The sequence below is a fragment of the Numida meleagris genome, chromosome 14 (genome assembly GCF_002078875.1).
Source record: "Numida meleagris isolate 19003 breed g44 Domestic line chromosome 14, NumMel1.0, whole genome shotgun sequence".
Classification (NCBI taxonomy): domain Eukaryota; kingdom Metazoa; phylum Chordata; class Aves; order Galliformes; family Numididae; genus Numida; species Numida meleagris.
The window spans coordinates 7,950,992-7,977,313 of record NC_034422.1 but is presented as its reverse complement, the minus strand read 5'-3'; the positions used below and the strand labels follow the sequence as shown (position 1 = coordinate 7,977,313).

Genomic DNA, 26,322 nt, shown 5'->3' with positions numbered 1-26,322 from the left:
TCTTAGGGGTAGATGCTCCCATTAGTCATCCTCTTCTGAACTTAATAGCGAATAAAAGAGGCTGTATTACAAAAAGCTGTGCCTGAAATTCTTTCTTTTAACAGAGCTTGCCTCCCCCACCCTTGAAATCAGTCTTTAAAACATTAGTTGTTTATTAATAAGCAAGTGTATTTATGCAAACGCATCTGCTTATCGACTGCAACTTTAAACCAACCTCGGGTAGTGAGTGTATGATTACAGTAAGAAATATTCCGTTCTGTTACAGATCAGAGTGACTTAGTGTGGGTCTCGTGTTGTGTGACTGCGGTGTGTTTTTTCCAACAACGCGTGAAGCTAACGATTGCAGTGCTTGTTTGGCAGGATGGCCTGTCAGTTCGGCTGTTCAAAATATTTGGTGTAACTGTCATTGAGAAGTTCAAAGATAAAAGGATGTTTCAGGAATTAAATTATATTTTGGGAATGCCCTACAGGCAAATCAGATCAGGCTCATTTAGCTCTTTTGATTTCCTGCCAAGCAGTTCTTTCTGTTTTGCTGTTGATCTGGCTCTAGCAAAGTTCTATTCAGTTGTGCAGGCTGCGTGGCTGTGAAGAGAATCCTTGGCATGGTGAGCAGAAACGAGGAATACATTCTACGACTGACATCTGAGCAGTCTCTTCTTGGTTCTTGCTGATGTTTTGGATGTAGGTTTTGTTTGGTTTTTGTCCTCAAATTACTGGAAAAACATACTGTGGCTTAAATGGTTTAAATTTGGGTCTAATTCTGTGTCAAAGTGTAGGTTTCAGTAAGCGTTGCAAATTCATGCCTCGTACATGGAGAAATAGCTGGTCCCAGTGTGATGAGCTCATGGCTGTGAGGTAAGCGGCCTTCCCAGCAGGGGAACAAAGTGGTATCTAAGGAGGGAACTGCAGCTTGAGGGCAGAGCTGGTAGTCACTTTGACTGTGAGGGGAAACAGGTCCTGTCAGAAGTGGAAATGGTTTGAGCAGGCCCTTGACAACAGCTTGATTTATTTTAGTGTACAAACAACCAAAAGAAAGGAAAAACAAACAAATGGAAAACCCAAACTCTTTCTGAACGTTGTACCAAAAAAAAAGTGAATTGAACCTTGAGTGAACTAGAAAATGCATTGGATTTCCTTAGTTCTAATGTGTAACTATCCAATTTTGCTGCTTATAGCTTGTATTAGCTATGTTTGTCTTGCTTTCTTAGGCATGGCTAACTTCTATGTGGCTTTAAGGTTTTTGGCAAATGTTTTGTACTGTTAAAACTCAAAAATAACTGAGGCAGTGCTTCCTACCCTGTCCTCAGGTACTCTGAGGGAGAAAATCTCTGTTCTTGAATGATAACCTGCAATTAGAGATGCAAATGTAGACTGTCTGATGGAATTCTATTTAAGAGATACTCGACCTCTTTTTATCTAAGATTTGGTCTGTGGAGAAGAGCAGACAGTATTTGGGTGAGGAATAATTAACTGTTTCTTGTATTGATTCATGGCCTTAATCTCCCATCAGAAAAGCCAACAGGCTAACAAGAATGAAATGGTTTGTCAGACTTGAATGCGTTTGGCTAAAAGGATGTTCACTACCAAAGTCTAACGTGCAGGCAGGAACCACAAGGAGGAATGTTTTCAGCACTCCAAGGGGTATCTTGATTTTATTTCTTTGTGTGAGTACAGGGATGCCAACTGAATGGTTGGTAATGCTATGCTGTTTGGAGCCCTAGATACTGGTGTTTGAGTGCTGGTATTCCATGAAGAGCACAATGAGTTGCTTAATGAGAGGGGCCAAGTTAGCTAACAGATCTGAAAAACCAGGTATTGGCAATGGTCTGCAGTGATATGGGGCTCTATAAGCTGCAGGCTGGGTCAGAATGTTGTTTCTCCAAACAGTGGCATTTTTTCCATGTCATACTGTTTTTGAGTTGCTGCACCTTTTAGAGAAAAGGTGAATACTCTGAAGAATTTAGCTGATGCAAAAGGAATGCTCTATGCATGTGTAATCTAAAAGGAACTAGAATGAATGACTCCCATTTTTCATCAGTGCAAGTTTCTCTTACTGATCTTTGCCCGTTTCCTCTGCGGCTTTTAAAAATGTGGCTTTGTCTATACAGATGGTGAAGAAATCTGAAAGACAGAACAGAAAGAGGAGGGGATTTTGAGCCATGAGGCCTTTGGGTATGAGGTGCCAGGAGGGTTTTAGATGTTGTCATGTAAACTGCGAGGGAATTCAGTGAAACAGCTTGCATGGGTATTTTCTTAATTCACTCCAGCTGTTAATCATGTGATCAGACTTGTTAAAAAAGAAAAGGGACATTTGCTCATCCTCTTGTACTTCTGTCTGCTTGCATATCTTTAGAAATTTATCCACATGTGCTGTAGTAATCCATAACAACCTAAATTTTCTCCAAGAACTGCAAGCAGAATGCCCATCCTCCGTTGTGTATAGAACTTCTAAGAAAAGAATGTGGCTTGACCACATAATGTTTCTCATGAATAGGCCTCTTGTTTTTAATTTGATGAGCAAGGAACTTTCCAGTCGTGTTCTCCTTCTTGCAATCTGTCCTTAATTTACAGAAAGATGCATTCCAGTTCTTCAAGCATAAAACTGTTTAGCAGATTTTTTTTGGCTTTACCAGAATTTGATGTGTTACGTTATCCTGAGACTCGTGTGTTTGTTTCTGTCTTTCTGTGTCACAGAATCACAGCAGAGTTGAAGCTGGAAGGGGCCTCTGGAGATCATCTAGTCCTGCCCCTACTGCTGAAGGCAGGTCCAGCTAGAGCAGGTTGTCCAGGAAGCTGCTCACTCAGGTTCTGAATGTCTCCAAGGATGGAGTCTCTGCAACTTGTCTGGGCACCCTGTTCAGTGTCTGACCACCTTCACAAAAAAAAAAAGAGAAAAATTGTCTTAGAATTTCTTATGTTGAAGTTTGTACCCATTGCCTCTGGTCCATTTGCTGGATACCACTGAGAAGAGCCTGGTTCCATTTCCTTATTGTTAGGTGTTCATAGGCATTAGTAAGGCGTACTCCTCTACTGTGACTTCTCTAGGTTAAACAATGGAAGGAATCAGCCTCTGCTTCTATGACCAGGAGGCCAATCCCTTAGTCATCTTTGTGGCCTTTTTGCTGGACTTGGTTCAGTTTGTCTCTGTCTTGTACCCAGAATTGGTCACAGCATTCCAGATATGTTCTTATCTTATATACTTTATGTAGGTTTACTTGTTAGAGATTTTTTTGGTTGCTGTATGTAGTGTCATCTTCCCATCCTATTCCCTTTCTCCTTTTTGAGCAATCCATTTTTTTGCTAGTTACATTAAGGTATTTGTACTTACGTGTTTTTCTCCTACATTATGTCCTTGTTGGGATATATGGCCAAATTAATAGAGCATGGTTTTTTTTGTTGTTAAGGAGTTGCAATTGACTTTCTCTGCTCCAGTTCTTAGTGCTGCTTTTTGATGATACTCTTGAATATAACGGCAAGTTTGTGTACCCTTTATAATAGGATGCGTATGTAATTTTTTCCTGGCATTTTATATAACATTCAATGTTCTTACTGTCTGTAAGGTAGGCAGGGTAGCTCTTATTTTACCAGTTTGAAATAAAAAGGGGAAGAATGTATCCATTCTGTTGTTTGGTTAGGCTTGTGTTAGGGCCAAGCCCTGTTGCATCCACATAAGGTGTGGTGGTATGGATCTGAAAGCAGTGATAGCTGCGTGACTGCACTCCTGTCACCCAAACTGAAATATCTGCCCTTGAGCATTACATCACGTGGATGTGGCTATATTGCCCTTGGTTCTGGAACTAGGACAAGCAGATATGCTTTAAGCAATCTTTTAAATGTCAGGTGGGGAGCCTGTAAAATGTATTAAATATAACCTATGTTCTAGTGACTAGATTGTCCTTTTCTGTATCTTTTTTTCTAATTAGATATTTAAATAATGAGTATCACGTCGTAGTTTGGCAGCTTTATGGAGTTACATTTTTTTTTCTTACAATTCAGTCCCCTGGAATTATTCCGTTAACGTCTCTGCACCAGAAGTGAAGGTTACAGTATTGCTAGGGGAAAACTGTAGGGCAGATATATTGCTTAGGTTTTCCTTTCCCTAATTTCTTAAAACCATAGAATAGCAGTAATACAGCATAGCAAGGGGGGGAAAAAAACCAATAACCCCCTCACTGTAATTATATAAATTGTAGAAACAAATAAATAATTTCCCATATGTCTTAGAGCAGTTGTCTTTCTGAGAAGAGCATACACCAAGAACTGCTCAGTCCTAAGTAACTGGGTTATTGCCTTTGAATTTGAAATCATTAACTGAGTCTCAGAAAGCAACAAGTCAACTCAAAATTTCCCAGTGCTTACCGTAGGTTTCATTATTCCTCTCTGTAACTTCTAGAACCTATTTTTATATGGAAGGAAACGATGTCAAATTATCTTCTGTGGAACTGAGTTGCTATTTTTCTACTTACTCTAAAGGTTGTAATATTAATTCCTGTTCTGGAAGGTGACGGTGTTGTACTGCCCGCTTTTCCTCCTGGTGTCAGTTGAATGCTAGAACTAGTTATACTGCAGTGTAGTAATGCTGCTGAGCTTTTTCTTCCTCGGATCTGAACATCCAATGTGAAAATGTGGAAGTTTTCACTCTGACTGTAAAAAGAAGAAACAAGCTGGGATTTCAGAAATCAAACTTGATTTGAAAGGGCGATAGTAAGGAAAAAAAATCTTGTTACTAGTTCATTGAGAGGCAGACATAGAGCCACTGGGTGTCATTGTAAGAAATCTGGATTGTCTTCATCTATTTATGCAGTACTGGATTTTGTACCTTGAATTTTTAGACTAAAACCTTAACCCTGAGGAGCTGCCACATGACTTTTCTGGTCAGCTGTCAGCTCTCTAGTGGTTTGTGTTTTCAGTTTATTAGAAATGACATGCTTATTCCTGTTATTTCTCAGCATAGATGCAGCAATTTTTCTCATTTGGGGATTAATTTCTTTAGAAACGTTATGGTAATGGTCATTTGTAGCCTGCAAGTTGAAGAGTTGTGAAGAGCTGTAATGAACGAAGCACACATGAGAGGGCACTCCTCGCATGTGTATTTGGAAAGTAATGCCTCTAGGATCTAACTTGGGAACGGATATTCACAGTTTTAGATATTTCTAAGATACTTTTCTAAAGTATATGCTATTCATAATGCTTTTTATTTTTCCCTGACTTGAAACTGGATGTGGCCAGTACACGTGTCCTGGTAAACTGGGCTCCCTGAGGTTGTAACGTGCCTCACTAATGCATGAGGAGTGGAAGGGGATCAGCCATGTCTTACGCATGCTTTCTAGACCGGCTTACTTTAAAATTTATGTTAGGTGTACACGCTTGTTTTTCTTTGCAGTGTCTCTAGGCCCTCTTATTATAATTTATTGCTATTTTAAACTGTATTTGTTATTTCCTGTTGTGACTAATAAAGTCACAGAAAGCTGCACCTGGGATTTTTCTGTTCTTTTTTTCTGTGCCAGATAGATGTATTTTTGCTAGGTGGTTAGCACCCTGGACTTATACTGACTTTCTTGATTTGTGATGTAGCTGTGGCCAACAGAAAGGAGTAGAATTTAATTAGTGCTAGGAAGTTTATTTTGGATGCTGTGGCTGAAAAGGACTACAGTGTGACTTCCTATTTCTTGAGGGCTGCTGGTAGGTGGCTGTATGTCAGTAAAGAACAGGAGGATGCTGAGTCTGGGTGTTTCTGGAATACACAGCAATGCCCTTGGAAGCCTGCATTTCTTGTTTGGGTTTACAGTCCAATTACATCATGGCATGTCTTGACATTGTTGGATCCACGTCACAGACCTGCTGCCCCAACCGCTCTCTGAGGAAATTAAATGAAATGGAGAACTTGGAGAAACAAGTAGCCAAGAGAAAACCCTAAAGATGGAGAAAGCGGGAAATCATCTTGACTGACAAGTCAGAAGGAAGCACGAAGTATATATGTAGCATGGTGCTCTGAGCCAAGATCAGGAAAACCCAAATAATTAGCAATGAGGCTTGCTGAGAACTACATAACAGCTGAAGGCATTGTGTGGTCTAACGATTTTGACTTACTGGCCTTTCAGCGCACCAGGGTTTGGTTCAGGAAACTATTCCTGCTGTCTCGCTTCCCTGTAGCTAAGTAGGGTGTAATGTGTTTGGGATAATGTAAAGGTAGGGAAGGCAGCACAGGGATAACTGCTGCGTTAAGCCTAGGCACTTTCTGACTCAAAAGCACAATGATGGTTCAAATGAATTAGGGAAGAAATTTTTGTATCAATTCTTATTATTTCTGTACTTTTTTTTTTTCCCTCTCAAAATGACTGCTTCCTCCACCCCAACCCTGAGAGCACTTAGCTCTCTGTCCCTAGTATGAACTTTTAGTCAAAGCAGGTCACATCTTCCTCTGGCCGCAAACATCTTTGAACACGTTTTCTCCTTTGCTCCAAAGGGCAAATGATAAAGCCCCTTCTGCTATGTGGGACAGCAGAAATAAATGACTGAGAGCTGGCTATTATCCACCAGTGGAGAATTTACCCCAAAGTTAGATAAGTAGATAAACAAAATTGAGCAATACTATGCTTTCTGTCATATAGTGAATATATATTCCAGTTTTGCTTTTGTTGTCTGGATTTAAGTTAGTTTGGAACTCTTATCTTCTTCCCCTTTGCTTTCACTCGTCAACTTTGCCTCCTGAAGTCAAATAACTTCCTCTTTCTAGAAATGAGGACTACCGTAAGACCCTGAACATGAAATACGAGATTTGAAACCTGTGCAGTACAGTTATTTTTATAATTTCTTATGGCTTTTCCAGAAGTTGGCAGTGGTATGCAAATTCCTGTACTGCTTTTCTCATTCTAAGGCTCTTGTCTTGAGTCCAGCATTAAAAAAAAAAAAAAAAAAGAGAGAACTTGAATGTTGCTGTATAACAAAATGTAAAAGAAAAGCATCCTTTTTGTTAGTGTTCCAGTGTTTTAAAATATCCTCATCACACCGAGTATTTGATGGATTTTCTTATGCTTGGGCTTTGGGCATAAGTGAGAGCCACGTTTAATGTATTTGATGGGCCTGTAACACTTGTTTTATTTTTTGTCTGGTATAGCAAACATAGCCAGGTAACCCTGAATGCTAACAGAGAGAGAATGTTCTTTGAAACCTTTGTTAACTGAACCTCATCTCATATGGGAAATGGAAAGGAACCTTCCTGAAACGTTGCATTAAATAATTCATAATCTTCCATCATTCAGAGTGAAAAAGGAGATTTCCTTTTCTTGCCGTGGGTTATACAGCTTGTGTGTTAGTCACCACTGTCTGTTTGCAGGCTTTTTTCCTTCACAAACAAAATGCGAGAAATAATGACAGAAGGGAGATGTGGAATATTATATTGCCTAAATCTTCTGTATAATTTTTCTTTAAACCCACATTAAAGCACATATACCCAGGTTGTCTGTCTGTCTGTCAGCGCTTTTGTGTGAAAGGGGAGGGTAAAGGATGCTCGTTATCTGGTCCTTACTCTGTGTCTTTGGTTCCTTTCAGCTGGCAGCAATGAACAAGTCTTTGGACAGATCTTCTGTATGCCTTAGGAGTCAATAGTTATTATGGGGTGTTTCCTTGCTTCAGACTCTTGTGTGTTTCATTTTCCATAATCTTTAGGCAAAACTGCTTTCCACTAACTCCTTTCTATGTTCATTTGAAATGCACATCCGGTTTTGGAGAAGGAATGGCATATGCAACGTGCTGCAAGTCTGTTGTTAATCCTAATGTTGTTAGAGTACAGTCTTGGGCTGATCTGTGTTGTATTCCATTAGAGAACAGACCCTGTGGTCAATGTCACTGCTAGGAGAAGTAACAGAAAATAGTGTTTTTCCTTATTAATCTGTGTTATTCTTTTATGTCTTGTTCTGCTATATATTCCAATAGTTTTGTACACATGCATTTTAGCTAAACTTATTATCTCTGCAATGAGTGGTTATAGGTGTATCTTTTTGCTTAAAATTGTTGCTGGGCATTAAGTGCCCAGTACGTCTCTGCTTCTGAATACTCGTACCTTTCATTGCTGACCTTGCTTGTGCTGCCTTTTGATGTGTAGCTAAACTTACGCTGTTTCTTTCTGCCTCAAAATGAGGTCGTAAAACAAAGTGAAAGACAAACACAACGGATTTTGCTCTCATAGCACATGCAGAGCTCATCTGCTTCAAAAGCAGTCCTTTGTGGTTATTCTAACTGAAGACAGTAGGCCTTTCTGTGATCATAGCAAGACTAGGCAGATCTCTGAGGTACTTTTAAAATCCTGCTGAGAGCATGGGAAGTGAGACTGCCAACGCTAACATCAGTTCAATCTAAGCTCCTCTTTACTGGATTCATTTTGTCATCTTTTATTTTTATTCTCTTTGAAAAAGAATAAATACTGTTAATAACAAGAGGAGCTTTGTAAGGAGAACTGTTGAGGGTGGTCAGTGAAGGATGGAAAAAGCCTGCTTTTGTCTCTTTGAATCTGCTGTTCCCTTCAGATAAAGCTGATAGATGGTGAACGTCAGCTGTTCTGTCAGAACTGTCATGTGGGATCAGGCTGAAGGTCTCTGTAATGGAGTTGGAGTATCATGTTTCAATGATGCCCACTATGAGGTGTTGAAGGAAACAGGATGTGCTGGGTGAGCCTTTCCCTAGCAAGCATTTCTTCCTGAACACTGCCAAAGGGATTCAGGGACTTTCTGAGCTGAAGGTTTCATTTGAGCTGTTGAATTTTTGTTATTGCTACTGGACTTCTCTTCAATAACTTATCTTAATTGTTCCTGAGCCCATTTGTTCCGTGAAACTGTAAGAATTCAGTTTAATATTTTTTTCTAAGTGTTGTGGGGGGGGGGGGGGAACAAAACTTGACTCAAATTTGGTTTTATTGCTGTTATCGTGGTGACTTTCAGATTGTGTTTTGCTGGACAGCTCCCCTGTGAATTGAACGGCGTATCAGCAGGGTTCTGCCTACGTCACTCAGTGGACTTCTGGAATACTTCAGAACAGGAATTCTGGATAATTTCTCTTTTTTTAAAATTTTTTTCTTTAGCTAGATACCTAGGACCTTGGAAACAACAGAACTGACTGTGTTTAGTCAGCTCATGCTTAGTGAGCTTTGAAGAGAGAGCTGAAGTTGTTAGTGACAAAATTTTGTCAATTTTATCAAGGAAACTTTAAAACACTGGCATCACTGCTCTCATTTTATGGATGGAGAGACAGAGATTTTGCTGTAGGCCATCCAGCTGGCTTCTGGCAGGCCTGAGAATAGGATCTAAAACTCATTAGTCTCACTGTGTACTCAGCCTGTGAATTTCTAAAATCAGATGGTGTATTCATGCCAAGATTTCAAATGGCTTGAACTGGCCATTTGCGGTGTGGAATTTGTATTTCAAGGCTGTGAAATAATGAGCTTGAAAACAATGGGAAATGAGCACTGTATATCTTAACTTTCCCGGATTGCAGGTTTCTAGGGCTAAAATCAGACAGCTTTTAACAAAAAAATAAGATTTTAAAGAAGTGTAAACGTGTGCCTTAAACACTGCTACACCTTGTAGAAGACAGAGTTGCATTCAAGGTAAGAATAAAAAAATTAGAATAACATCTGATTTTCTGGCAATTAGGCTAGGAAACTTGAAGGATGTGAGTGTTTGTTCATGTTGTCACGAGACAGTTTGTGAATGTAACCTTTAGCCTTCTTCAACTAGCACACAACAATACACATAAGCTTCTTGATCATCTTTAATTTTTCATTGCTTGGGCATTCTCTTTTTGCCTTTGATGGTTCTCCAGTAGCGAGCCATACTGCCCGTGGAAGCTTCTGTTGCTAATTGCAGTTTGCCTGAATGGCATTTTCCCTGGATCCTCTCCCTTGCCTTTGGAGATGCGTGTCAGCTCTGGCTGGTTCACATCATTGCTAGGAAGGTAGAGTAGTGGTTTGACTCCAGAGAGTTGGGATGTGTCACATGCTCGTGTTTATTTTATGTTGATATGTGTCACTGTTACCTTTGTTACCAGTGCATTCAAGGAAATTACATTTATCATGAGTGCAGCAGATATGAAATGCATGCAACTGTGTTTCAGGGAGTAAATTTTTCATGATCATAGCACAGGAGTACTAAATAAAAAATGTCAGCTTCTTGGATTCGGTTGCGGTACAGAAATGTGCCTAGAAATAATGGGTTCTGTGGCTGTTTTGAAATAAAGGGCAGCTACAGCACTGAACCTTGGAGGGCGGAAAAATTGGTGTGCTTAATTACAGAAGGAAATGTGTGGTATTGCAGTGTACAATCATTAAGAGTTTGGAAAGCTGTAACAAGGCAGAGAATGCGGCAGAAAAAGGAACATGAATGAGAGGAGCGCATATAGTAAACATAGCGTTGTAGAGATCTAAATTAATTTTCTGAAGAATAAAAAAGAAATTGGCTGTCTGTATGATTCTGTTTACTCCCGTGCTTGTTCTGCTTTGTCTCACACCCGAGGTGCTTTGAGGAATGGTGCTGATTCTGAAGTCTGTCTAGAGAGGAGCGGTAAGAATCGGAGCTATTAGTTAATGATCCAAAGCAGCAAGCCAGCTCTGGCTCAGACACAGCCATTGTCTCTTACACTCCTACACAGTTTCTCCTCCTAAACGTTTCGTTTCTTTTTGTTCCTCCTGTCTCATCACATAAACTAGACCCATCAGAAAAAAAAAAAAAAACCACTCTGAAGTGCCAACAATAAAAATTGCTCTTCAGAATGCTCAGAGCTATTAATTAAAGTGATTAATCATTTCTGGAGCTAGAGATATTTTAAAACATTTGTAAACATGTTGCTTATGGTGTTGGTTTTGGTACTTGATACATTAGGAAAATTTAAAATTTGTATAAAATAGCTATCTGCATTTCACCAATTAAAAATTTACTGTAGCTTCTGTGAATTCATGTTTTATAAAATCCCACCGTAGAACAGAAGGCAACTTGTGTGTAGCAGGTTACAAACGTGCCTTCTATTGACCTGAGAAACAAAGGCAGCTTTTCCAGTAGGGTAGGTGTGGTGGGCTCACTGATCTACATACTGAGGCCTCTGTAGGGACTTGGGTTTTTGTCCTGCTTAAGTTTTTGCATGTTATCACACTAGAAGATGTTTATATTTTGCCTCAGGTGCTTAAGAGAACGTACATATGGCTTTGAAATCCAAAAACCCTAATAGTGCATGCAGTAATTTTGCTATCTAGTTCTTTCCCTTTGGCAAACACCCCGGTTCATCAGTGCCTGAGCAAAGCCCCAGCCACTCCCACTGCATGGGGAATGAATCACAAGTAGGGCCTCTGTCCGTGTTAGGCCTTGGCTCTTCTTCCATGAGAAACTATAGAAGTGAACTGGCAGCCCACCTGAAATGTTGTGCAGCCATTTAGGGTCAGTCCGAGACTGTGTTTGAGAAACTCTCTCTGTAGGTGAGGTGCTTAGGGCTGTGTGGGAACTTCATCTTCTATCTTTTAATCAGGTGGCAATGATAAGGATGGAAAATCACATACTCTCTGCAATCAGGAAGCACAAGCACTTTATCACAGGCATTATGCAGGAACCAGATGCAAGAAATTGTTAATCTTGGAGTATTTCCCAACAGCCAAAACATTTGAACAATATCTAACAGGTTTTTATTTTACTTGCAAACAATTACAGGATATGAATATTTCTCTAGTGACTGGAGAAAGCTAAATTTATAGTTAAGAAGTTGAGAAAATACCCCAAACAATTGACTTTTAAAACCAAAGCACCCTCCCAGTCACTTCCCCTGACAGTATTTGCCTTATTTTTTAATCCTTCCCCCTTCTGCCCCAAAATAATGGTAATAATAAAAATAATCGAACCATCTGCTTGTTAGATAGTTACAAATTGAAGAATTTCGGGATGGAGCCGGTGGGGTTTGCAGCTTTGGGATAGATGCTGGGAAGCCTCAGTAAGGTTGAGGAGCACTTTTCAGTAATAAAAAGTGTATAGATAGGGCTCTATCAGAAATAACCATGTGAGAACTATTTATGCTCCAACAGTGCCTTTACTGCACGCATACGAGTTTAATAGCAAAGAGGCCTCTACCACATGTTGCAGGCATTTTAAATACTGGAAACCACTGGAAGACAATTAGGAAATTTCTGTTGTTCGCACCACTGCAAAACCCAGACCTCTGTGCACTTCTTGTCCGTATTACATGCTTACTGTAACACACAATACCAAAAGCAAATATGTCATGGAGATACTTTGCTTCTGCACCAAGAGCACAGTGTTTGGAACAAGCTAGTCTGCTAAGATATGTAGGAGATGTTATCATCACAATCTATAAAGCCATCTGCAGGTTGCTCTTAAGCTGCCTGTCTGTTGTCTGGCTATCGCTAAATGGATTTCATTAGACCCAACTGGTCTGGAACCCCCTGAATTGACAGTGCTCTTAAATGAGTTCTTTGCCTATTTTACCTTAGGCTTGTTGGCATTAACTTTGTTTTAATAGTTGACCTCGCTAAGTGAACTCTGAAGTAACTGTCAGTAACTAAATTAAAAGTAATTATTACAATTAGCTGATGCCCAATGCAGCAGTTGAAGTTTGGTAGCCTTTTACTTAGGTAGGAAATAAATGAAAAAGCCTTTTTCACCTAGAAAAAGCCTTTTGACTTGAAATCATCAAATGCCTTCAATTTTCTACTAGATTTCCTGGAACATTAGACTGATATCTGGAAACACTTTGGTGGCCAGCAAAGGAGATTTCAACAGAATCACTGTATCTAGAAATGCAAGGAGTATCTTGGGAAAAATGGATTTATGGACTGCTGTTGCTTTGAGCCAATGTGCTTATTAATTTGTGATACATCTAGGTCCTAGCTATTGTCATGTTTCTGTGGGTAACCTCTGAGTGACCCCTGACTGATGAGTTGGCCGTGTTGCACGTGAAACTGTTTTGCATGAGAGGAAATATGAATTCTTTGTTTTGAAACCTGAGTCTGTTGCAATTTTTCTCCATCTTTTGAGTTGCTTTAGAACTGGCAATTAAGCCTATTTGTGTGGAATCAGGCCTGGAGGCTGTGTTTTCCATCTCTCTTAGGGATGAAAGATACAGTAGTAAAGCAGAGGTGGTCCATAGTGCCTCCGTTGCTACGCTGGCAGCTCTGTGTCCCACAGGGAATACAGTCCCTGTTAGCATCCCTTGCTTGAGCACTGAAAATGCTACAGCGTTCTGCCTTCGTAGCACCTGAGAACTTGACATTCAGGCAGGTGATTTCTGGCTTCTTATTGTCCTGTGGTCTCAACTTCACATTAGCTTTGTTCACGTGCTTTGTTAGAACCGATACCAAAGTTTCCTCAACGATCTGCAGCTGCTATCTTCTTTTCGCAACCGTCTAGACCATGATGACTGTTGACTTCTGTGTGTCAGTCTGAGAGCTCTAACAGGCTTGAAAGGCCAAACTCATTTCCTTGATGTAGTGATGGGATTTCTCCTCCTCCTCTGACTGAGGTCAAGGCTCACGCATGGTCTGTTTCTGACATAGGAAATGAGTGCCTTAGGGACAAGGCAGCATCCTGATGATTCATGCTAGTTTGACTATGAGCTCTTGCTTAAAGCCTGCAGGCAGCTTTATAAAATGGCATTATGATTTCGATTGTCTTTTGATATGTGCTTTTCCTCTTTCTTTCGCAACAGGATTGGAATAGGTTCAGAAAATATGCGTGTAGGCACACGTGTCTGTGCGAATCCATACGTGTATATATTTTGTCCTTAATGTGTGCAGAAATTATGTGAGGTAAAACAGAGGAATGCAAGCGATAAATACTGGGTTTACAAGTCCTTTGAGTGATCTTGATCTCATGGATTATGACAAGAAAGTACAAACCTCCCAAATGATACGTTGCACACAGTTTTTGCACACTGGCATATGTACACTTTAGACAGTAGGTGATAAGCTGACTTGTACTGCCAGTCTGAAGGATGTGTTATTGTTCAGGTAACTCTTCAAATGTAATGGAAATGCTGTAGGAAATGAAGTAGGAAAACAGGTCTTTTCCAGTGTAGGGTGCTGCTAATACCTTCCTCCTTCTAGCAAAGTAATTACCAGTTGCTTCTCTGTCTCTGATTGTGATGAACTGTATACTTGACTTGAAACAGTTTTTTGACATGTTCTGAACCTTCAACCCTTGACCTATGTTATAGCTTGAAAATAAAACATAATAACTAAGGTAGTGACTGAATATCAGTGCTGTAATTACCTTTCACTTTGTGTGTGATAAATAAGGTGTTTTTTCCATACGCATTAATTATGTGGTGGGACACGCTTGCTAACCTGGGATATTTTAGAAGCCTGTAGGAGCAGTTCGATTTCACTATTAATTTGCTAAATTCAGAGATGGGAGGACTATTAAGGAAAGCGATATGTTATCTTCCAAATGCATTTGAGGAAGTCTCAAATTTTATGTTGCTAGAATCTGGATGAGCGTGTTGGAAAATATCGTGTTGTGCTTGCTTTGATTTGTAAGCATCTTGATGTCAGAGCTGAGGTACAGGGTGGGCAGGCTCTCACTCGGCAGCAGTTCTTGTTTTCAGGGCTCCTGACATCACGGGTAGGTACGTACATCTCGGGCTTGTGAGGGCCTTTGATGTTGGAACGTCGTCTTCTCTTCAAAAGGTTTTGAGAGATTTATGTACGAGTGAACACAGACATTTTCAGAGAACAGAATTATTTTTCTTATTTGTCCTGTCAAGTAAAAATGTTTAGGTGGGCTCTCGCTTCTGAGACAGTGCTAAGTACTGAGTATCACAGCAAGAGGAGACATCGGTCTCATCTTCAGAGAGCAATGAATCTGGGCTGCGTTGCCTACTGTTACCCATAGCAGTGAAAAACAAGTTTGGCTTTATGGGGAGACACAGATTTTCCAGTTTTCAGGTGGATGAAGAGTTAAAAACACACTGTGAGTAAAAGGAAAAGCATGTTGCGTTTGCAGAAATTACTGCCTTCTGCAAAGAGAAAATGTTTATAGACAGGATATAATAAATGCAAGTTAGGAATGATTTGCAAGAGTAGATGGGAGATGGAACGGGTACGAGTAGGAGAAAACGCCGCAACTGATAAAGCATTAAATACTGTTCTGCAAGGGGAAAACCTTTTGGGTTGAAAGTTGGTCCCTTTTTCCCGTGGGGATTCTGGGGCTCTGTTTTGGTGGTCTGTACGGTAGAGACTGAGCTTTGGCAAACTGAGGAGTGCATGATGTCATTGGATGCATAACATATGCACTGAGAGCTAGTAAATGCTGTTCACACTGCGGTGCGCTGCCAGATGTGTGTGCTGGAATGCACTTTGAGAAATGGAAAAGTCATCTTTATAAAGATACCGAGAGATGAAGTAAGAATGTCCTGTGCTGAGCCTGGTCAAAGCCGCAGCGCCTGCCAAATGCAGATGCACCACAGAATTCTCCCTCCTGAGCCCTGGGTTCTGCTGTGGGGAGCAGCCTGCACAGAACGCCTTATTCAGCATTTCTCCCTAGTTTGAAGGTGAGCTCCGAGAAGCTCCCGTTTTCTGGATAAAACATATTTAGAATTTGCTGGTATGAATGACTTGCAGCACATGAGCATCAGGGTATCTACTCGCTGTGGTTTACGCCTTTCTTTACTCTCCGTTACGAATGGTTATGGTGTTATTCCAGCAGCGCTTCTAGTGCAGCCTCTGCTCTGTTCCTAAGGCACTCATCTCAACACAGATGAAGGTGCCTGCAGGGATTAGCCGAATCTCTTACCCAGCAGTGCTTCGTGTGCAATAAAAGCAGAGGTGGCTTTACATTTTTCTGTACTTCAGACTGAAAATAAATGTCCCGCTAAATGCTGAGGTCAACTGTTCGTCTAAATCACAGCGTGTTACCTGGCTGTTGGTGCATAGAGAGGTAAATTTAGCTTTGCTTCTCCTTCCCTTTGCTCTAAGAGATTAAAGCGGTGGGGGAAGCTGCTGGGAGGCAGCGAGAGGGAACGCCTACAGACAGCCAGCAGCTTCTTATCCCAATGGGACACACAAAGTACATTGCAAGCTTAGGAGATGTTTTCTTTTTTCTTTTTTTTTATGTTTACTGATTATTTTTTCAGGCTGAAATGATCATTACCAACTAACGATGTTGTAATCTTGCTGATTTCTGTATGAGAGCACAAACAACGGGCATCCTGTAATAACTGCACAGATAAACTGCAACTGTGGACTCTGTGGAACTGTGCCATTTCTGAAAGGCCTGTTTAAGATGTCCTCTGATCGTTGCCTCAGAGGAATGTTGAGCCTGTGTCTTGGTGGGAGATTTGTATTTTATACTTTCTGAGTAGAAGTTGTGGTAACTAAGGAGGCAAAATTGTGATCTCCGCAACTTTGAAGTGGAATAGCACAGTCCTGGGAATACCACTGCGCTTGGACAGACCCAGCCATACTCCCAGACTTCAGACTCCAATGTGTAAACTTAAACGAGTGTTATCAGTGGGGAGTCTTCTTTCTCATATGCAAGACAAATAGTTTGCTGTGTTCTTCATTCTGTAGAGCGAAGATCTATGAGAGGTATGTATCTAGACTGATTGGACTCATGTTTGTTACACTGGAAGGATTGGGACCAATTTAATGGAATGTCTGATTTAATAAGTCAGGCTGTCAGATTTAGGGAACAACTTGTCTAATCTGGGATATGGTTCCTCTAGCAGCTCAGTTCAGCTCAGCTGGCAGAACACTTACTTTTATTTAGACTGCAATGATTTAGAACAAATTATTATAAAACATATTTAGCTTTAGGCCTAACAAGCAAGACTTTAAATTCCTAAGTCTTTACACAATTAGACAACTACACAATTAATTAGAAGGGATTTTTTGATTGGAAGGTTAATAGTAAGATAGGAGCTTATTGGCAGCTCTTTACCTAGATGATGATACTCAAAGAATGGCAATGGGGTAGCAAAATGGGAAGCTGAATGGCATTCCAGGCGGTATCTGGAAGTGAGCTGTGTTGTCATGTAGAACAGAGAGAATGTTATCAAACTAACTACTTCTCTCTTTTGTCTTTCATCTTTTGTCTTTCTTTTGCCTTAATATACAGCACACGCAAAAGACATCACATGCGGAAGGAATTTGAGATTTATAGAGTTTTCTCCATCTTTATTGGATCTCAGTAGTTCGCGAAGCTTTTAGTTCATTCTTGCCCTTTCTTAGATTTGCTTATACTGGTCAGGTAATTCCTTCTCATATGTGGTCTTTTAGCATTTCATATTCAATAAGTGCTGTCAGAGCTATTGCCTTGTCAAAGTTCCTTCCCGTGATCTTTTCTCCACGTATAATCCCTTTATTGCATTTTCAGTTCTAAGGGTGTTTTCTGTGCTGCATCTCAGTTATTGGTAACTTGCTGTCAGAGTGCTCGTAAAGTGCTGTAGGAGAGCAATAGTGAAGCTGCCTTACAACCAGAATAAAATATGACTGTTATCATCCTCCTCGTGGTGGGATTTATAGTAAAAGACTGAAATGGTTTGTTCTGCAGCCATGGTTCATTCACACACGAGCTGGGTTTACTTTTTATTCTCATTCTTACCTCTGTTTTGGTGCCCAGTTGCTCTGCTGTTGGTTCTGCAGTTGAATGTAGAGGTGTAATTTGTTGGCAGTAGCAGAATTTTTGATGCTGACATGCTGATGAACTAATTTACATATGCCTAGGAAATAAATTTTTCAGAACTAACCATTCATTTACATCTTTACATCTCGTACTGACTTTGTTCAGCAGTTGTTGGTAGCAAGTAACACCTTGGTTTCTGTGCATGCTAATGCTGAAGCTGCATGAGCCTGGAAAAGCGAGTCATTAAAACAGTTACTTTTATCTAATGGAATGATTATGAGAATTAAAGAAAGGATGCTGTATGTGAAATTCTGCACTTAATGGGCTTGCTTGAAGCTAACTCTGGAAAGGAAATGTGGCCGTGTTTCCCATCCCTGATGTACTGCTTTTAGAACAAAAAAATTGTACCTCTTTAGTTGGGCATAGCTTTATAAAGCTGGGAGCATAAACTATAGATAGATAGATGTACATAAACATATGTGTTTTTATTTATGTATTGATTTTTGATGTCCAGACTTACTTTAATAGTCAGCTCATAAACTTAGCAAATACACGAAATTATTGATCCATTCAAGTCTAATGACTAAGCTGTACTTGTAGTGGCTTGATTAGAAAAGACCACATCCAACCATTGATCTGTATTACAATGAGCACCGTATTTATCCTCGTACAAACTCTGTGATTTAACGTAAAGATTAAAAGGAAAGTTTCAGGTTGGCTGAATATCAGAGGGAATTGGTAATGTATTATATAGATTTAGACTCGCAGGTCACTGGTTTGGAACTGTGCGTTTGTGAAGAATTGCTGGTTGCTCGGTGGAATGGAGTTGCTTGTCTGTTTGTGTGGTGGTTGCATGAGAGTGACTTCGTTTTAGTTGGCATTAGGCAGCTCTGGCTCATAGTCAAAGCAGAGGGTGTCCATGAGATGGGTTGTGGGGCCTGGACTCTGAGTCCTGCTGTGGCCACAAGTAGCAGTCCTTATTCCGAGGGTTTTAATCGTGTCAGCACTGATGTTATAGGGAGGCGTATGGAATGACTTGATTTTTTTTTTTTCTGCCTGCTCTACACATGTGCAAAGAGCTCCTATTTCAGGAATACTCATTTGTAATCTCACTTCTAAAAAGCGCAAAATGTGTGTTAGAAAAAGGGAGTAAAAAGGAGTGCATGTGAGTCTTCAAGGCTGTGGTTGTAATTTTGAGCTTGCCATGGAGCAAACACAAAAATTTATTTAGAGCCTCCTCACAATAAATATTTAGTAAGAAAAGAGGCTGATTGCAAACATAACTGTAGAGTACTCTTCTGTTTACGTAATCTTCTAAATATTTTTTCTTTAAAATGTATTCAAAATATATGTTTTTTTTAACACCAGTAACCACTTACGTAGATGCAGCTTGATTATTTTCTTATTTTTATTTCTTGCAAATAGCTTCCCTCACACTTCCCTTATCAGGCTTGGATGGAAATTGCTACATGGTTGGCTCTTACTCTTTCTCCATGTAGAAAAAGTGTAATACCTCTCAAAGTCTCGTGCTCTCCCAGTGCTGGAGGCTTGAAAACCAGATGTTAAGTCACCCAGCTATGTTCATATGTATTTTTAGGCTGGAGCCATGTTTGTCCTACAGCTGACCTAGTTATTCTTCAGTGCTCTCACAGCTTATGCTGAGAAATGTTCTGAGTCAGGTTCTGAATAGATGTGTGATGTAGGAGGGTGCCGGCCTGTCCGTCATAGAACAAAACTGACTGCATCTCGCTCCGCTCACTGAGTGTTCCAGTTCTGATTTTCACGAGCTTTTCTAAGCTAACGGCTCAAAGTAGTGAAGTTAAATGAAAATGCATCAGAAACACTTCTTCAGGATGGTGAAGTGCACTGCACTGCATATATCCACTCATCTGATAGGAGCACTCCTGGAAAGAACAGGTCCTGTGAGCGCTGGAGCGCGCTGCACCCCGTAGGATTTGATGTCCACTCGTTGCTGGCCTCTTGTGAAGAGAGCCAGGCTGATGGTGGGGTCAGTAGTGAGGACAATATAAGCTAACACTCCATCTGCATACGTTTCTCCAGCAGCACGAATCTGAGATGTAGACCCTCAGAGTGCACGTTGTCCCTGCTGTGATGACTCCAGTGATGCTTTACAGCACGTCACGGTTGTTTGGCACTTTAAAGGTAGTTATCTCAGACACGGCGAGGGAAGCCGTTCTTCACATTAACGGTAGCCTAAAGAAATAGCTGCTCCTTGATCATCCTTCTGAAGATTTATCTGATTTTTTTTTTCTAAGAGCTTGTTGGCTGTGTATCTGCAGACACTCTGTCATTGTATAGAAGTTAAGTTTGTTCTTTCTCATAGTGCTGTTAACAGAGAAAAGAGCTCCTGTACAGCTTCAGCATACTGCGACTTGGTGAAAAGATGATACTGAATATGGATGAATTGTCACATTTCTTATTCATGAATTCCCAACTGAAAATGTGAACAGACACAAACGAAATTCCTCTTCCATATTTTACACGAAAGTTCAGCAGTAGAACTGTCTATCATTGTAAATCACAGGAGAAGACTCCTTAGAGAGCTGTAAGTGCTGTTTCTGACTGCTACAGGATTTTTTCTTGAGAATCTCAGGGCTCAGAGTAGAATAGGTGTTATAACATACTGCCATTTCCACTGTGTAGAAGAGAAATTTGGAATTGACAAAACAGATCCTTTGCAATACAATAGCTTTATTGTGTAGCCTTTTCGTAGGAAGAAGAATTTTAAATAAAACATTTCTGTTAAGTTCTGTGTCCTGAAAAGCAGGACAAGTGCAATATGCAGCGTGACAAAACTCTGTAACTTCTTCCCCCTGTTTTCTCTTTAGGAGATCCCTGTGAGCTCCAGAAAAGGTATTTATCAAAGCAGTTTGTGTTGCACTTGTACATTTAGGTAACTGACTAATTATTAGACAACATTTGATGTACATAGTCATGAGATGGATTGTTTCATGAACTGGTGGGCTCTGTCTACTTCAGATTTCTTCATCCTCCCCCTTGGTGGCAAACTCTTTGGCAGTATCTCTCCAGGAAGAAGAATCTTCCTACAGCCCTCTGCTGAAGATTGTACCTACAGAGGAGGTGGCCCCTGGGTGGGCTGAGGATTGATGCCTTTGTTTTTGTGGCCGTTCTCTTTAAATTATCCCTCTGCTTTCTTTACTAGCCTTCTGTACTTGATAATCTCTTTTTAAGGCCTCTTCTGTTCTGAAGCTCGCTGACTAGTGAACGCAGTGTGTTCCTGTTCCACAGTGTTGTTCTTTTTGTGTCGTTACCTGCCTCTTGCTTAGTCACGTGCCAAGATTCTTCCCCCCAGCAAAGGAGGTCCGTAGGCTCATTCTTCTTCAGTTTCTTTTGTCTTTCCTTGCTCTCTCAAGGTGTGTGAGCACTGCACTGGGATTACATGCTGGCAGTTTGGCTCGTTTCATTTATTCCATTTTTCCATTCTTCTCATCGCTTTCAGGTTTGTCTAGAACACTGCTTTGGGAGCAGTTACTAAAGTTACTACAGCCATCCATATTGCTGTTGGGTGTTTGTATGCAGACACAGGATCTCCCCAGTAGATGCCAGAGCAACTCAGGGTCAGGGTGGGAAGTCAGTTTCTTAATTGAAAGGGGCTTTGTTTAGTCTTGCAGTTGTTGAATGCAAAAAGGCAAAACACCATTTATTGCAATTTGTTTCTAGCAAAAACAGTTTGAATTTAAAGCATGAAGAGTGGCTTCTTGTAGTGAGACAGATGAAAAATGACTGGAACAGTAAAAATGCGAAGTCCCAGTGCTGAGTAACTAATGAAAGCCTACTCAAACAGAGCCCAAAGAGTCCCAGCGCAGATGTTTCAGGTGCTTACCTGAAATATAGACAAACTGCAACCTCCAGAGTTCCCACAGAGTGATCCAGGTGCTACAGAAGAGCAGGCTTTTCTGCTTTAGCCATGCCTGTTTTCATTCTTAAGTAGATATTTTCCAATAAATGGTAATGGCTGAAGCTGCTGCTGGCTAAAAGGCCCATCCAGTATGGCTGGGGTTGCCTGGCAACCAGAGAGCGGGGAGGGCAGGAGGACCACGGTGCTGGTACCCGGTGCTGCTGCCCTGTGCTCTTCCTTCCCATATCCCCCCTGTCCTGCAGACTCTGTTTCTGGCACAGGAAATGAGAAGTGAAATGTGAGTTGAACTTATATGTAAATATGTGTGTGTATATATATATTTCATTTAATCATTTAAACTTGGACAGTAGGGACATCGCGCAGAGCTGGGGCCTTCGTATGGACAGGATGCTTCTGCAGTTCTGGCAAGGGAGAACTTCTGCTGTGTCTACTCTGAAACAGCAATGCAGATCTGACCAGAAGCCTCTAAGTACAGCCTGGCCTCACATGAAGCCATTTGTTCAAATCAGCATTGGTGCTAAAGAAACAGCTAATTTCCTTGACTTCTGGTTCTTGTGACCGGTCTCCTCCTCTCAGGTGTTTGTTTTTTCCTGTTCTGTGCTCAAAGCCCCTTGCAGCCCCCGCAGTGTACAGCCAAAAGTGGCTATGGGATATGGAGGTATTAGGGAAACAACAAACTGAAGTCAGCAAGAGGTACGCAGAAATCTCAGTTTTAAGGACGACGGTGCAGTCTGGGCTTCCTTGCTTAAAAAGAATCTGAATGTTACATCTTCAGTTTGGAAATGTAGTTCTTTGATACTAACTGCTCTCCTGGGATGATGGCAGTGACTCATCATGAATCTGCTCCAGTTACCAGGTGTTGGGACATGAAAGGCCATCCTTCCCTAGTTACAATCAGTACCTTCTGAGTATGCCCAGACAGTAGTACTCTCCTTCTTCTGTTGTCCCTTCTTGGCATGGAGCATTGTGGATCTTTAGAAAAAGTACTATTCCAAAAGACTGGGGAGGTGTCTCTTGTGCGGATGCTTTTACCACTAGTAAATAATAGATAGCATGTCATGTAAAATAAAGCAAAGTTTCAGTGCTCTGGTGTAGAAGAAAGTTTTTTCAAACTCAAGCTACATTCTTTCAGAATCTGCAGAAATATCCTTGAGAAAGAGGAGGAGATCGAGCCTTTCTGTTGGAAGATGCCAAGCTCTCTGAATGCAACAGGTGTTAAGATGATGGCAGGACATTGTCATAGCCACAGTCCCTGCAGAGATGGGCAGATCAGGTGCCTGACTGTTGCAATGTGAAGCAAGGAGTAGATAGATACCAGTGATTTATTTCACTCTTTGAATTTCTCACTTGGGACAGCAGATGGTGATGAAAGTCAGCAAGGGAAAATTTGGAGAAGTCCCTACTTCAAGAAGGGCACATAGCAAAGAGGATGTATTTTGGTAAATCTTCTACCCCTCTGTATTACTTGGACCCACATCTTGATCAAATTACACTTGTCTCCATAGCAGCAGTAATTGTGCTTGCTATGGAGGGAGGGAAGTGGAAGCCCTAATGAGAAGCAGGACCCAAACATGTTTTCTTTTCTGCTTGTAATCACACAGTGACCCAGCTGAAGCTTCTTAAGACGGTAAGTCACAATTAACAGCTAGAAAGCAACCGTCTTCCTTGGTAAGAGACAGTTAAAATTTAGAATGTGTTCCCTGCCTAATGAGCTATGGAAATATATTACCTAGAGGTAACGTTGTGGCTGTAAAGTAATGTGATGTGGTAGCCTCATGGAAGAGCATGTATCCCTTTTGATGAAAGCAGTCACTAGCCAAAAAATCTCTCCTTGTGACTGAACCCTTCACCCTTGAGCATCCTGATCTGGCAGTTCCCCAGTAAATACAAATAACTAGCTTTTCTTTTGCAGAGAAATATGGATTCCTCCCCCCCCCCCCCCCCATATTTATTTTTGAATATTTTAGAGCATCAGCCTGTGTGCTTCTGAAGATCAGGGTGCCATACCACATGAGTTATTGTTTTCTCTCAGTTTTGTTGCCGTTTGTCCTCTCTGCAGAAGGGTTTTTCTGTTAACATTAGGCTTGCTCTTTTAAGGGCAGAATTCTTCCTAGTTCTTCACGTGGAAACGTGTAAATTATTTTTGTTTTCTGTGTGCATTGTCTTTGTTGAAGTTTTAGACAGCGCATGTACTGGGCTTGCCTGGGATGATGGTGTTTTTCTCCATAGCAGGATATATAGTGCTTTGTGTCAGATTTGTGACCAACCAGTGATGAGAACACACCAGCACTGCAGCTGAACCACGGCTGCGCAGCATCAAGGCCCTCTCTATTTCTCACTCTGTAATAATGCTTGTTTCCTTGCAACATCTCTATCTATTATGTATAGATGTGCATACATAAATACCCGAACTCACAGTTGAGATGCCAGAAGAGCCTCCTGCTATGCTGTGAGAGGAAAGACGATGAAATGGCAGTATGCTGTTCTCTTTCTTTGTGGTATGGGGCATGGAGTGGGGCTCTCATTCGGGATCCCTAAGGGTGGCTTAGGCTGCGTCTCACTGTTTCTTTCACAGAAGATGAAATGGATGGAGTCTTATCACAGGACTTGGTCTATTAATTAAGAGAACAGCCTAATCTTAGGGTAAAAGCCCCAGATAAGGCAGACGTGTCTTGGGTTCCCCGTGACCAGCATGGAAGAGGCATCTGTGCAACGGTCCATTCCTCACAAGTTCTAGATCAGGTGTCGGCACTTGGCAGGGATTCTGTGTCACAAGATCATCCTTAATGTTGTATTAACCTCTCTGAGCACTTTGTGGTGCCAATGAATAGCTTGTAATTAGGGGCAGGCAGCTGCTGCTCTCAGCTGGTGTGGCCAGTTCCCTCCCTCGCCCCTCCAGCCTTGAGAATCACATTGCTGGTTACAAATGCTGAAGGCTTCTTCCTTATCTTCATTTCGGTTCTGCATCGCTTTGAACGCAGTCATACTACTGCTCTCTAATTAGTGTTAAGCAACTAGTTTTTGTCAGCTTCCTTTCTGTCAGCAGTGGAATTTTCCAGATAAGCATATCCTTATATTTCAAAGCCTTGTCCTTGGTTTTTTTTTTTTTTTTTCAGCCTGGATTATAGCCCTACGAAAAGAGCTTTTTCTGCTTGGCTAAACAAAGTATTTTCCAAAGTGATTTTCAGTCTTTTGAAGAGTGTCAGCTGCTGAGATGCAAACCCTAGTAACCTAATAATGAAGATGATCCATGCTACTGCTGCGTGGCGTACAACAATCAATCTTTATTATCAGGAGAACAGAGCCAAATGCTATAGGCCAGTAGCAAAATGCAACGGGAACGAACGCAGATGGAGCAGAATATGAAAAGCTGGTATGTGAGGACTTTGTAGGAGCTGGGATTGCTTTCCTAGCCTGCTGTGTTCTTGCCCTGTACTGCGCAGCCTCTGCTATGTGAACTGTGATAACGCTGGTTGGCCCTGGCCCCTTCAGTTGAACTTCTTACATGTTGCTTTCTTATATAAAGAAAGCATGGGCAGACTCTGAGCCCGAAGCACCTCTAGTGTGGGGGCTGGCAATACCAGATGAAGTTGTTCCTCTAACCCCTTATGCGCCTGGTGAATGCTGTCCCATTGAGCTGCTTGCTGAATTGTGGACTGACACAATAAATTGAAATCTCATCTGCTTTTAGCATACCATGCGGGCTGCTCAGCAAGCCATCTGCAACGGGACTCCTTTCTACTTGTAGTATCAATATTAATTTGAAAAAGACACTTTTTCATTTTTTTTTCTTTGAACTGTAAGAATGAGATCTAATAACAGATATGTCTTAATTATAGTCAGCTTTCTTCTGCCAAGGATGCTGAATAGCTTAGGAGAGGAACGGGTATTGGTACAACATACTGGACTGTCAGATCCATGGTCTCAATTCTGAAAATACCAGGAAACCAGGGAAGGGGAGAAAAGGCAGCACTGTGTGCTCTGGTGTTTTGCTGGGCAGCTTTGTGCTAACCAGCCAGAATACTGGTACTCTCCCATAGATATATTTGATCCCTCCTGATGTTTTTATTCATTACTGTCGTACACGTGGAAAACTCTGCTGTTGGTCTATAGGTATGGATCATTTGCCAAAAGGAATTCACAGCACTGTTGCTGACAGTGTCAGTCCTGTGGATGAAGAACAGTCCTAGGCAGGAAATGGTGGCACGTGGTTCCCTGGATGCAGGCGGTGTCTTGAGCCAGGGATGCTGGAGAGAGGTGGAGGAAATGTTATTTATTCTGGATATTTTCTATGGAGTTGAAAATAGTGTCAATGTTATTTATTTATTTACAGTAACAAGGAAAAAAGAAGTTAAAATATAATGGGAATGCCAATTGGAGCATGAGTTAAGATTGGGAAAACACCTGCTCCATCCCTTCTGGGGCAGGTGTGCAGGCACTGCTCCCACTTTCTTGCCTGGTAATTATCTTTACTCAGAAGTAGTCTCACCAGCCTCCTGTTGGTGCTGTCAAAACAGCACTTTTTGCAATCTGCCCGTGAATTAAATTAAGCTTCTTTCTGACAGCATCACGGCAAAGGACATTGTCTGGCTCTGGGCGCTTATTCCCTTTACCCAGATACAGACTGTGCCGTTTACGGAGCTCCCCAGAGCTGCCGCTGCTGGATTTGTAGTTTACGGAAAGGGTAAGGCAGCAGCAGGGCGCACCGTGGGAGCCGCACCTCGTGCCCCAGCATCTCCCCGTGCCGCCTCGCCGCGCAGCCGCCGCCCGCGGGCCTCGAGGCCCGGGCACCGCCCGCTGCGTTCCCGCGGG

General features: G+C 41.4%; 1 protein-coding gene across 2 annotated transcripts in view; it reads left to right on the top strand.

Annotated features, from left to right (window-relative positions):
• TTC28 (tetratricopeptide repeat domain 28) overlaps positions 1-26,322 on the top strand; it is a 130,489-nt gene that overhangs the window by 9,603 nt on the left and 94,564 nt on the right. Inside the window, exon 2 of one of the 2 annotated variants that reach the window (XM_021412336.1) lies at positions 19,671-19,772. The exons of the other annotated variant lie outside the window; for it this stretch is intronic. Within the exon in view, the coding sequence (XP_021268011.1) occupies positions 19,722-19,772 (51 nt within the window). The 5' untranslated portion in view covers positions 19,671-19,721. The remainder of the gene's footprint in view (positions 1-19,670; positions 19,773-26,322) is intronic. 2 annotated transcript variants of the gene reach the window in all.